This window comes from Odontomachus brunneus, unplaced genomic scaffold (assembly GCF_010583005.1).
Source record: "Odontomachus brunneus isolate Ranch 3 - 2012 unplaced genomic scaffold, Obru_v1 Obru_scaffold_099, whole genome shotgun sequence".
Taxonomy (NCBI): Eukaryota; Metazoa; Arthropoda; class Insecta; order Hymenoptera; family Formicidae; genus Odontomachus; species Odontomachus brunneus.
Window position 1 is genome coordinate 1,189,909 of NW_022639549.1, and position 13,822 is coordinate 1,203,730.

General features: G+C 45.2%; 1 protein-coding gene and 1 long non-coding RNA gene across 9 annotated transcripts in view; one reads left to right on the forward strand and one right to left on the reverse strand.

Annotated features, from left to right (window-relative positions):
• The window catches only part of LOC116848725 (zinc finger homeobox protein 3), a 680,554-nt gene extending 670,371 nt beyond the window's left edge, over positions 1-10,183 (forward strand). For 6 of the 8 annotated variants that reach the window (XM_032825123.1, XM_032825125.1, XM_032825124.1 and 3 more), the window contains one exon: positions 1,880-10,183. In XM_032825123.1, coding sequence (XP_032681014.1) covers positions 1,880-2,634 — 755 coding nt within the window. In that variant the 3' untranslated portion in view covers positions 2,635-10,183. The remainder of the gene's footprint in view (positions 1-1,879) is intronic. The other 2 variants (XM_032825132.1, XM_032825131.1) reach the window with 2 other exon arrangements.
• Positions 1-13,822, reverse strand: part of LOC116848728 — a 74,474-nt gene that overhangs the window by 4,576 nt on the left and 56,076 nt on the right. Inside the window, exon 2 of the long non-coding RNA XR_004379007.1 lies at positions 11,627-11,721. This is a non-coding gene — a long non-coding RNA (uncharacterized LOC116848728). The remainder of the gene's footprint in view (positions 1-11,626; positions 11,722-13,822) is intronic.

Consider the following 13,822-nt stretch of genomic DNA (forward strand, 5'->3'; position numbering starts at 1 on the left):
AAAAAAAAAAAAAAGAGAGTGAGTGAGAGAGCAGCTTCCTTTCCTACCTCTCCCCTTCCCCAACTCCTTGCGGTGCATGATCCTGAAATCAGAATTAATCATTCGCCAAGGCGTCAGGAGGAGCCCTCGATGCATGAACCTCGGTATCGAGTCCTAAGGCCTCTTTCTCTCTTTCTCTCTCCCTTTCCCACTCGCTTTCTCCTCCTCGAGACGGCCGCAGGAATTATCCCGTCAATGCGCATCGGCCCGCGGGCCAGCTAATAACTACCAATTTACCTGTCTCGCTCAAGCAAAAACAGGTTCCGCATAAATTCTCTCCCGGTTACGTCGGGGATGCTATTATGACAACTAAGTTGGCACAAATCAATTACGAATGTGCCATCTAGCCGCGCTATCTCTCCTTTGCAGCGATCGGGTAAATTCAGAATGTGTCTTTTTGACTGTTGAATTGGCACGCGTCGCGACAATTATCGTCAATTCATGAACGAGCTCGAAGAGGAATCACTGTGGTTACGAATATTCACTTACTCGTCATGCATATTCTTGATCAATGATTATAAATCTAACTTGACAAAAATGTGCATAACTTTTTTCCTTTATGACAGGAATCTAACTTTATGCACGTAGAATAGATTGTGCATTGCTGTAGGAAAGATGAAATTACCGTTAGTAAGAAAGAGCAATAGAGAACAAGATGCTTTTCTTATCTATAATTGTCTAATTGGTGGGTAGGTAGAGAGTTGATAATGACAATGTGAACAGCTCTCAACTCTTTTTTAATGTAACAAGATCTCAACTGCAAGCATATAGAATAGACTGCACATTGTTATAAGAGGTATGAACTCAGCATTAGTAAGAGAGAGCAATAGAGAGTAAGATGCTTTTCCTTGTCTAAGCTGTCTAGTTAATTAGAAGCTGATGAAAAATTGGTGATAAAAATATAAAAATATAGACTACCCTGGACGTTTTTTAATATGACAGGAACCCAACCATAGATATATAGAATAAATTGCGCATTGTAGGAGAGATGAAGTCAACATTAACAAGAAAGGACAATAGAGAGTAAAATGCTCTCATTGTCTAATTATCTAGTAGGGAGAATAAAAGAGAGAAGAAATCCTCTTTCGTTGCCCCTATTAGACAATTAGATCACATAATCAATGGGTCCTCTCACTCTTTTATATGTTTCACTTTCTCTTTTGTTTCTCCTCCCCTCGCTTCCTCCTAAAGTACTATGTGACAGAGAAAACAAATCTGAGATTTGGTGTGTATATCTCTGTTCTTCAATCTTGTCATCAACCTTCTCATAGGAGTGCACAGTCTACTCTATAAGCTCCTATAATCCCAATTATATGAACCAATTGTTTCGTAAACTGTTGATATCAAAATGAATAAATAGGATATAAAGACTTTAGAGAGTGACTCGCGATACTAATTTAATTTTTTTAATGCCAAGAGAAGCTTGATTATACTTCAAAGCAAGACAAGACAAGTGAAAGTGCCATGAGCGCGATAATGCTTCTTAGAACCTGACATAAAAATAAACTTATACATGTGTAAACTTCAGAATGTAGATCACGTAATTACCTACGGTAATTACATATTTGCTATTGAGAGGAATAATAATGTAGCTCCTACATTACATCTTTCGCCTTTCTTTCTACAACTTCTAATCTTTTGTCTTCTTGTTGTATGAAAGTCTATTGTTTGCCCAAAAACTTCTCTGGCACTTTTAGCAAAATCGTCTGAAAGCAAGACGGTACTCAGACGGTTAAGTTACCGGCACATAGTTACCGTGCTGAGCAATAATCCATTTCACACCAGACCCACACAAAACCCGCGACTGTCCTAACGAGAATCGATGATGCTTTGCTTTCAGTAGCGGCTGCGGGCTTGAGCGGTGGCCTACTCGGAAGCGGTCTGATGCCGCTGCACGTGGAGGGCGGTTCTCAGGTGCAGGTGCCGCGGTCCCTGATGCAAGCGTTCCTACAGCAAGACCCCAACCACCCCGGTCTGGAGACGGTCCGTCTGCCGAGCCCGGCACAGTGTGGCGCCGACGAGAACGGGCCGCCGCAGCACTGTCGCGAAGTGGAGACCGAGTTGTGCCTGGTGTGCCGCCGCTGCAGCAGGGCGTATCCGCAGGAGTCGTCGCTGCTGGCGCACCAGCGCTCTTGCTACCTGGGCAATCAGCAACGCCGCGGCGCCCTGCGCCTCGTGCAAGCACGTTACGCCTGCTCGCTGTGCGAGCCCGGCGTGCCGACGCGCATCTACACCACCGTAGGCGAGTGGCGTCGCCACGCCGAGACGTTGCAGCATCGCGCGCGTCTCGAGGCCGCCCAAGAGCGCCAGCAGCACCAACAGCAACAACAGCAGCAGCAGCAGCAGCAACAGCAATTCGCCAGCGTGGACGGCGGCGTGCAATCCGGCGAGGAGACGAATCCCCTTACCGACGAGATGGAAGACGTCGTCAATCAGATCACCCTGCTGGCGGCACGAGCCGCCGCCGAGAGCACCACCGGTCAGCCTCAGGCTGGCGGCGGCGGCGAGAAGTCCAGCCAAGACAACAACAACGGTCCCGACGTCAAACGACAAAAGCTGGTGCAGGAGGTCGCTGCCCTCGCCGGGGCACGTTAAATGCCGCCCGAGGAGCTGGATCTCGGGGGTTGATCTACCATCTCTCGCAGAGACAGGGACGGCACGTGCGACGGCACAGACTAGGAGGACGTGCGGAAGAAGCGGAAAACGGGCAGGTGGAAGAGACAGGGAGAGAGGGTGGAAAAGGCTGGAAGAGCGAGGCACAGCAATCGATGGACGTCGCTTGGAGGAGATCAGACTCGAGGACCTCGCAGTGGACGAGCAATGTTCCTAACCGGCGATCAACGGGGTAGCACGGGTGTACACCTCGGTGGAGATGGTCAGGTGCACACATCGGGTTCTCCACCGTGGACATTGCGGGGTGCGCACCCCGGGGTGCATCTACCCCGTGGCGGTGGAGAGGGGCCAGGGGAGGGGCGGAGGAGGTGGTGGAGGAGGAGGAGGAAGACGCGAAATGCGCGAACGGTGGACCACACTATCGCGAGAGATCAGAGAGCGCGTGATCATCGTCCATCCTCTCTCTCTTTCTCTCTCTCTCCATCTCTTTCTCTTGAATTGTCGTCGTTTGTGCACCGCCACTGCCGCGTTACCAGTTAAACGAACCACTCCCCGCCCTCCCCTCGCCGCCTCCTCCCAGCTTCTCCGGGCCCCCGCCCCCGATTCGCCTATTATTTTTGTAACGCGAATCCTGCGCAGCGCGCGCCGTGAAGTTGCGCGCTCTCCAAAGTTCCTCTCGTAGCACGAAAGAAAATGCGAGCGAAGAAGAAGAAGAATAAACAAATAATGAAGGGGAGAGAAGGGAGGCGAAAGGACAGAGAGACTCGACGAAGACGAGCGTAGGGACAAGAGTGGCGGAATCGCCCCGGGGAGTCGAACGAGCGCGTTCGGGGAATCCTCTTTACCGGTCAGCCAAACAACAACCGGTCGTCGGTTGGTCGGTCGGTCGGTCGGTCGGTTGGTCGGTCTGTTCGATCGGACCGATCCGATGGGTGCATGTCTCGGAGCGATGCGCGCGGCACGTTTACAGGAGAGGAGAGAAACGGCGAGTTCCGGAGGGAAAGTGCGTCGACGACGCGGAACGACGCGCGTCGAGGTGGGTTAACTTAAACGTTCCTATGTAAAGTAATAATAAAGATTTAAAGCAGAGTTACTACAAAGAGAGAAAAAGAAGCAGGAGAGAGGAAAGAAAAGAAAACGAGGCGCAGGTGGGAAACAGGCGGACGCTGACAAGGCGCGGCGTGGTAGGGTAGTTGTGTGATGCGCGGCGCGCGAAACTGAAAACGCCGCCATCGTTACGAATACGTACGTACATATTCATATATATATATATACATACATACATACATCTATATATATATATACATATATATAGATATCTGACTGTCTCTCTCTATCACTCTCTTTCTCGTTTTGACGCGCGTATGCACGTGGCTTTCCACGGATCTGTGTGTATGCGTGCGCGCGCGTGTGTGTGTCTCTCTGTTTTGTGCGTGCGCTCGTACAGATGAGTGTGTATGTGTGTGTGTATGCGTGCTTGCGTGCGTGCGTGCGTGCGCGTGTTTCGGAAAGGCACAGTGGATCGTTCAGCGACTTCGATGGCGATGTCGTAAAGTGAAAAAGAGAAAAAGAAGAGGGACACTATCGCGCGTTTTGTATTTGTCACGAACGAGACAGAGATATCCGCGATTCGCGCGAAATCGATGAGCAATGAAAGAAAATTCAACAACTGTACACGCACACACGCACACAATACGCATACCTTTTCTCTGTCACTTTCTCATTCACATGCACACGCACTATACACACTCGCCCACACAGGCACCCCACACCATACTACACCACACACACACACACGTATACACGCGCGCACTGTACGCACACGGTACTCGACAACTGGGAGCGAGAGGGTGGCACGTGCGTTTTTTTTTTTCTTTTTTTTTCTTCTGTTTTACTTTTTGAGCGCTCTTTATTTGCTGCAATTCGACAAAAGGGGAAAACGAGACGTAACGTGACGGCGGACGAAAGGGAAAACGCGACGGTGTGCATGAGGCGGCAATTAACCCCGTTGCCCGTCGGCGACACGACTCGCGTGCGCGAACGAGCAAGCAAGACCCAGAAACACATGGTTCCTATATTTAATAAATTATATTTAATAACGCTAAACAAATGATTTAGTAATAACATTAATGATAATAATAACATTAATATTAATAATAATGATAATAGAGTAACAGTACTACTAAAGTAAGTTAATGAAACTAATAATAACGTAACGATAGTAATAACGAGATAGGCATTAGAGAGCTGTCGGTAGCTGTAACGATTATTGCTAGCAATGCTCGACGATCGAAACACAACCGGTCGGCACACATCGACACTCGGGGCTAAGAGAGGGAGGGGGCGACCCGATACCGTCGAAGGGGGACAGTATCTGACCTCCGTGTTCTCCGACCTTTCTCTTCTCCGTGTCGGGCGAGGGTCTCGCGCGCGTGCGTGCGCGCGAGAGAGACAGAGAGAGAGAAAACGAAAAATCGAGCGAGAAAATTTTTAAATCTGCGATTAGAACCGGGAGAAGTTCGCGAGAGAAGACGGAAAGGCACAGAGCAACAAATCGCTCGCTCGCTCGCGTCTCGTAGGTATGACGCGTATTTTTCTCGCATCGACTGGAGCCATGGGTTGGAGAAGGCGGGCTAAGAATCCGGCCTCTCTCGATCGACGACAAGGAGAGGAATCGCGTGTAAAATCGAGAACAACAAACAATTCACTATTAGGGGGTAAGCTACGAATAAATAACGACTAAACCGTAGAGTATAAGGGACAAGGGGATGAGGTAGGGCGCGGGGGCAGGACACGCGTGTCGTCAGGGACGGCGCATGGACGCACGGAGAGACACACACATTTTCTCACACGCATAGGGGTATATATATATATATGAAAAGAAGTATATATATATATATATATATATAAATAAATGAATAAAAAAGGGAATAAATAAGAAGAATATATATATATTTAAGTAGATAAATATATATATATACATATATAAATATATATATATGATGTTGTGACGTACTAGAATCCTCGCGGATACTATCCGGAACGGTGACGTGTCTACACGCGTACGTACGTCGTGTTCCTCGCTCTGGTAGCGCTCTAAGGGCGTACACGAAGAAACGAAAGTTCGCGCATGCGGCGAGGCGGCGCGGTATGCGAGAGAAGAAAATGCGTAAGTGCCGGAAGTGCCACCGGAAGTTGCGAAAGAAAAACGAAAAAAAAAAGGAGAGAGAAACAAAACGAAAAACAGACACCGCGGCGTTTTACGCGCCGCGTTCTTGAATTTACGTGAATCATTAGGTTAAAAGGGAGAAGAGCAAAGCGAGAAAAACTGGATAGAGAACCGGGGAGAACGAGGGTGTCGCGTGCACACAGAACGAAGAAGAAACGGCACGGGGAGGGTTGAAGGAATGCACCGACGGATGGGCGCGTTCGTCTCCGGGGGCGGGGGAATGGGGCTCGAGAAGCCGGGGGAGAGTGTCTGAGATTCGGGGGCGTTTAGAGCACGTGGTCGTTGAGATCAAACGAAAAGCGAAGTAATAACTATTTCTAAGGTACTAAGCAACTCGAGGTTCCTGTCTGCAAAAGATGCTTTTTCTAACGTAACGTTGGTAAAAAACGGCGATTATTAATATTATATTTGAATTATTATTATTATTATGATTATAGATTACGATATTATATTTACATGTATGTGGTCATGTATTGATTATTATCTATATAAACGTTACAGCGTTGAACTAGCGTACATTTAACACACGTACACGTTCCAACGGACACGCGAATACACGCATACATACGTACAAACAAACGAACTGACAAGTAAGAAAGCAACATACACACACACACACACACATACACGTATACACATACTCACACTAGGAAGAACACAGTTAATCGAATTGCTAATATCGAAATTTTCAGCCGATCGTCTTTCCCGACCGGCACGATCCTCTTTTACAGGACGTACCGGCCAAGAGAAAAAAAAAAAGAAAAAAAAAAGAAAAGAAAACGTGAAATCTCTCTTCGTATAAAAAAACCGATACCTCGCAGAATAAGACAATTATAACGACGGGTGCGACCGATCCCGTGCGACTAATTAAGGCGATCGTCGCGGACTCGCGCGCGTTCGACGGCTGCAAATCCGTACTCTATCTTCAGGATCACCGCAAACCATGAGAACCCTAACACTAACACGAGCACGGGGCAACATGTTCCGAGAGAATAGAAAACGCGCGAGGAAAAAGACGCGACGGCCTGATCCGAGACGCTAAGATTACGAGAAAAAGAGGGAGAGAGAGAAAAGTGAAAAATTCGCGCATTTTTTGCCGCGTTTTCCTACGTGTGCGCGTATAGAACCGCGTATAGAGGAGGGGGTGAATATGCATTTGAACGCACAAGAGATCGCGATCTTAGTTTTTCGAATTCGCATTCGCGAGGGGTAAGGAAAAAAGGGCGCCCCGTTATCATTAATAGGCATTGTAGTATGCGTCCACATGCAGAGCCAATTATCAAACATGTACATCCATAGAGAGGAGACGCAACACCAGATACATACATACACATACACACACAATCGTACACGCAACACACACACACACACACATGCACGGCATATTCACACACACACACACACACATACACACGCGCGACACTGAAATCGAATTTTGTGTACGAACTCTCAGAGTTACACATCGCATACGAGCGTGACTCTCAAAACGCGGCTACGTACGTGCGCGTGTACGCAAAACCGGCGCGTCGGTTTTGGCGTTTTGAGTTTCGAGTACGGGAGATTGCGTGATAGAGTAACCGAACCTCGCTACTAGCTGTTCCTAAAAATCAACAATGAGTGAGTGATAAGCGTGCGCGGATTATGTAATGGAGTGAGATGAGCTAACGACTATGAGAACGAGATGTGAAAACGAGTGCTATATACATATATTACTGCGTTGCGGAGAATAAAAAAGAAGAGGAGGAGGAGGAGGAGGAGAAGGAGGAGACAGAGGAGGAGGGGAAGGAGGAGGAGAAGGAGGAGGAAAAAAAGGAGGAGAAGGAGGAAGAAGCAGAAGAAGAAAGCGCGCGACCGACGCCGCCGACGCCGTTTTCCGTCGACACGCGGACGCATTGCCCTCTCGTCGTGAGACAGCAGACGACGCGCGCAATCGATCGATGCTAATGCACAATTGTCCCTCTCCCTCTTTCTCTCTTTCTCTATCTTTTTCTCTCTCACTCTCTCTCTCTCTCTCTTTCTCTCTCTCTTTCTCTCTCTCTTGCCGCGAGAACTTGACGAACATGCTCGACGATCGCGGGATCGCGAGCGGCTCGATCGACCGCGCACTTTTATGGAAAGCGCAGTTTTGCGCCGGCGCGATTTTTCGCACGACGCGAGAGAGAGAGAGAGAGAGAGAGAGAGAGGAGAGATGAGAGGTCGCGTCGGGGCCGATTCTCCCGCGAGCTTACCGATGCTTACCGAGCATCCCTCGATGACGGTGACGACGGAGGAGCGTCGGCGCGACCGACACGTCGCGCAAACCGGCAACCGGGATGAGAATGCATCGCTGGAGGAACGGAACGTTCGCGACGGCGAGATGGAAAAGGCCACGGCGACGTCAGAGTTTTTCATTTTTGTAATGTCGTTGAGTTTCTACGAGAAATGCGTTGAGCGTGTCTATTTATTATGAGCTCTATTGATTATCTATATATTGCTATTGTGACTCTATTATTGCGATTATTACGATTATCACATTATTATCAATTATTATTATTATTATCATCGTCATTATTATTATTATTATTATCATTATTATTGCGGCAATATTACGTTATTATCTCTCGCCATTATTATTATTGCCATTATTACCATGATTATTATTACACCATTATATTGCCGATTGACTTGCGGATCTGTTCGAGCGACACTTGATTGACTATTAATTAATAATGGATACTAATTGATAACGATAGCGACTAATTCTTGTGAGAGATTGCCATGTGTATATCTATATGTACTCACTATGGGGGCACCGTGAGCCTCGTGTGGGCCCGCACGCCCACCGACGGCGCGGGGCACCCGAAACGCCGGCCCGGGCAACCCCGATGATGTTGGCGCCGCGCATCGGCTCGCGGCACGCGATGGAGATAACCGAGAAGCGCGAGAGATCCACGACGTGTGTATGTGTGTGTGCGCGCGCGTGTGTATGTGTGTGTGTGTGTGTGTGTGTGTGTGTGTGAGAGCGCTCATCAAGTGAGACTCGCTCGAGTCGCACGGGAGACCCAAGACGATAGAGTCTCGGACCTATACGACGGACACCCGAGAGCGCCTCTCTTCTCGCGCCTCTCGCCGGGCCCTTTTTGTAAAACGCGGAGGCGCAAGGAGAGACTGGCGACGGGGGGACGCGACCTTTTGCGAAGAACGACGCGCACGCAGGCACCAACACGGACCGACGGAATTACGCGTTTCGCCGAAACACAGGAGGACCGACATTGCGAACGTACCGTGCGTTTCACCTGGCTGCCTGTCAAACCTGTTCATCTTTTACGCGCCGCGGCGGAGAAGAAACGGACTTTCTCAGCGGCGGGACAATACGCGGTGTATTTTTCCGTCGCAACCCCACACACATACACACACACGCATACATACATATACCCACGTTCCCCGTTGTGTTTTGCATTGCACATCACAGTTGCCAACCACTTAAGTACGCGTCGGTGTCTCGCACCTTTAGTTCCCGTCGCGGGAGGGTTCACGCGGACTCGTTTCATTGAACCCCCGTTTAACGTGGTACGCGCGCTCGTCGCGTCGCGCAGAGGGTAACGATCTAGCGCGATCGATGATCGAGCGAGCGGCAGGGCGTAGGGAGGGAAGCAGGGGGTGCTCAAGAAGACGGAGTCGCCACGAGTTCGCGTACTCTCGCCCGCGCGGTCACCGCTCTCCGTAATCTACGCGCGCGCTCTCCCTCTTTTGTGTACAGACTTATTATGCCCGCGTTCACGGTGCCACATACACTGTATTACACGCGTAACACGCGCGTAGTTCACACGCACGTCTAGATTTTGTAACGGCTGCGAAGAGTAGGAGGAGGAGGAGGAGGAGGAGAGAGCCAGTGACGTGCACGCGCGCGAAACGCGTATTTTATCGACGACGACGACGACGACGACGTGCACACACGCGTGTGTGTGCACGCAACACGTACGTACACACATACGCAACACGACTCACGGTCTAACGACGATAAACACGTCTGTACCTGTATACGCACGAGGAAAGGGGATAATACACGCGGGCGAGACAGTGACACGCGTGACGTACATTCGTATACACGTGTGCGTTCGAGAAACCCCGGTAAAACGAACGCGGAAGGAGGTGAAGGAGGAGAAGGAGGAGGTGATGGTGGTGGAAAGACGAATGTGACGGCAGAGTCGCAATCGGAGGCGCCAACATCGTGCGGAAAAAACGGGCACGGTGCAATCATGTTCCTATTAGGTTTCATATCTAAGCGAGTAATTAATTATACCAGTAAATATAATGATGATGATGAAGGATACAATGATTATTATGTGTTATTGCATATCATACATGTATACATACACACCATCCAACACCATAGATATAGTCTATCTGCGATCCTCCGGACTTACACCTGAACCTTTTCCACTCCTATCTCTTCCTCAGCAGTCAGAGACAATGTAGTGTGCATCATGATCCTGAGTAGAGTAAAGATACCACAGACTTCTATATGTTATCAGACCGCTAACTCCTTAAAATGACACAATTTTTACGTACAAAACGAAAAATTAAAGTCATTCTTATAAAGTTGCTCTTTTTGCGTATGACAACATATATTTGCGAATGTAAAGTGATTAAGTTAGGTTTTAATGTTTTTAGTATTTGTCGTAAAAAGGGCACATTTCACTCTCTGAAATTATTAAATATATATGCTATTTATATATAATTTAATATATTTCTCACGATTGTACAGGTTAGAACTACAGAAATCATGGACAAAGTATATAAAGAAATATGAAAGAATGACGTACCAACTATAGTCGTATGCGCATAATTGAATTCTCCAGTGCATACTTTACGTAGAGATTTTACATAAGTGAAATTTAAGGAGTTAGCAGTCCAGTAATACGTAGAAGTTTGTAGTGAACACTCAATATGCCTATTGATATCTCCCTTATGCCTATTTCTACCAACGTGGACTAAACCTTAACCTAAATTTAAACTTAGTTCGAAGCTTCGCTGACAGTATTCATAGTAGAATCTTATTTAAGATAGTCTTAAGTTTATCCTCAGATGCTCCGTAGCCAGTTATATGATTCATATAGCATCTGAAGATGAATTTAAGATGATCTTAAATATAAAATCTATGCGCGAATATAATCCTTAACTCAACTTAAAATTTAATCGATGCTGGTATAAACGAGCATTAATCATTGACATTTTAGATAAATTTGGCTTTTCTTGCAACCAGCATTGCAGTTAAACTCCTTGTCTGCACTTTATGATCCTAAAAGCGATCTACACAACTAAAACTGTGAACAGATGGCATTGGTCGCAAGAAAGAAAGTTTTTCTAGAGTGTCATTAACTAAGGGGGATGTCAATAATTGAACTTTTTACCCTAATTATCGAGCGTAAGAGCACAGTTGCACGAGTAAGTTCAACGATTCCCTTTTTTTCCCTCCACATTTCCCTATCCTATCCTATCTGTTTATCCATCTATCTCTCGGCCATTGGTCCGCTTTAATTGTAAGAGGGAAGAGTGTCTCGTTTGAATGAGACGGAAACCCCTTTAGACTCTAAAGTCTGCAGCTTCCGGCTCCGAACGGTCTGATCGATACGTTGACGATAGCACGTCGTCGGAAACATTACCTTCACGTCAAGGAGAGTCGTTTAGGAGGCGAGCGAGGATGGCGAATGATGGGCCGATGAGGGGAGCGAGGAAGAGGATCACGAAGAAAATAATACTTACTTGGTTCGTAACGCCTCGTTCAGAGCCAACACGCCTCCCAGCTTAAGGTTCATGCCTGTGTTCGCTCCAGCGGGCTCTGCTCGGAAGGTCACCACCTGCAACATATTCAGAGATTTAGTTACGTTTCCTCGCCACCGACTCAGTCGCACATCTTATTTTGCGAATTTTGTTACATCTTCCATGCGTCAAGACACACTGTTGAAGCAACACTTCAAAGTCTTAAATGCGATCAATATTTTTTTTATATAATACTGCCCAGACAGACTTTCATGATTATATCGACGTAAGACAAAATCGATGATGGAAACTTTACAATTTTTTAAATTACATTATTGCAAATATACAGAGTAAATATACTGTATAAAGGAGACCGAGGTAAGTTGGCAAAACACATTATTTCTGTTATTTTCTAACAAGTTACAAAGTAAGCAAGCAAGATTTTTAAACATATCAAAGATAGCTTTTAAAATCCCTCCTTGCTTAATTCTGAAATCTGTTAAAGAACAGTAAAAATAATCGATTTCCCGGTCCTTCTACTAATTTAAATATCAAATTTACATTATACAATAATATATTTTTTTATATTGATGCAACAACAAAAATTTAGTACAAATTACACTCAAATTTTCATATTATATATTTAAAAATAAATTTTCATATGATATATTTTCAGCGAATTTCGATCATTTCTTTCGTATTTCTACTTCGTCATTTTATGTGATAAATATAAATGCCAGATGAAACACTTATAAAGAACTTTAAAAATCCAATAATATAACTGCTACGAAATTTATTTACACCTGTCTATCTGGGGATATGTTGTATTGAATTAAATTTACATTATACAATAATATAAAATTTGTGTAATATTGATGCATCACATTAACAAATTTACTAAAAGTTATATTCAAATAGTTATATTCTCATATTGTATTTCGTGTATTGTTTTCATAAAATTTTGATAATGCTTTTCGCGTATTTTTTCGTATCTCTATTCCATTACTCCAAATGACAAATACAAATGTCATATTAAGCACTTATAAAGGACGCAACTTTTAAAAATTGACTAGAGTAAAAAGGTAAAAACTAAAAATTTACGTACATTTGTCTATCCGGATGATTAATGCAGAAAAAAATGGATTCCTTTTTTCATTAATATTCATAAAGCCATTGTGAGTGCAAAAAAATTCCGAATGGACACGCTTGAGGCACAACGGATAAGGGAAACGAGAGGAAGCTACTGGGCGAATGATTTCGAAAAAATTGGTGAGATTGCACGAAGCGCGACGCTGTCGAAAATTTGATCAGCACTCGACCGCAAACATTGTCGAGCGACTAGTCAATCGGCGTTGCCATTCTATTACGCTGGATTTCATTTTATTTCCGGCTCGCGAGGCACCCCATTTCCGGACGGTGAGTATTAGTTCACCCGCAATTTGCATAGAGACGCGAAACACGCTCGCTTGAAGAACCAATGTCGCGTGATAAACTCGCTTATCGGCAGCACCGACGACGACGACTTGGCCGTTCGTATTTTCAATCACCGGCTCGTTCACACCGCTCTCACGCCGTAAATTATTTTATCCATTATCCATGCATATCCCATATCGTGCGCGGCACATAGGTAATCATAGCAATAATAATAACAATAAGTTAATAGGCTGTAGAAAACAGCCGTTTAGCCGCGACGATCGAGTGACATAATTAACGTCACCACTGACCTCCGGTATCTCCAACCGCCTATCACCTTTTCCATCCCCCATCCGATTGCTCTGCACATATGTATATACAGAAAAATACATTTTGCATTCAAATATATGTTACTTGTTCCAAGTATTTTATAAGTTTATATATCTGCAAATTTATCATAAGTTTATCATATATACATAAGCTTCAAATTTATTCAAAATACACCTTAGTAAATTTATTATTGACAGTTAAGAATATATATATATATATATATATATATTAAATTAAAATTAAAAAATCCTGCTTACTATACAGAGTATCTATTTATCTTCGATAAAGTTTTATAATATTTTTATAAATCTTTTCAGTACATAACAATAAGCTTCTCCAAAATGTGCGATATATTATAAAAAAGTACCCTTGGTTGAAGATAACTTTTATTTATATATATATATATATATATATATATATATATATATATATATATATATATATATATAAAAAAAA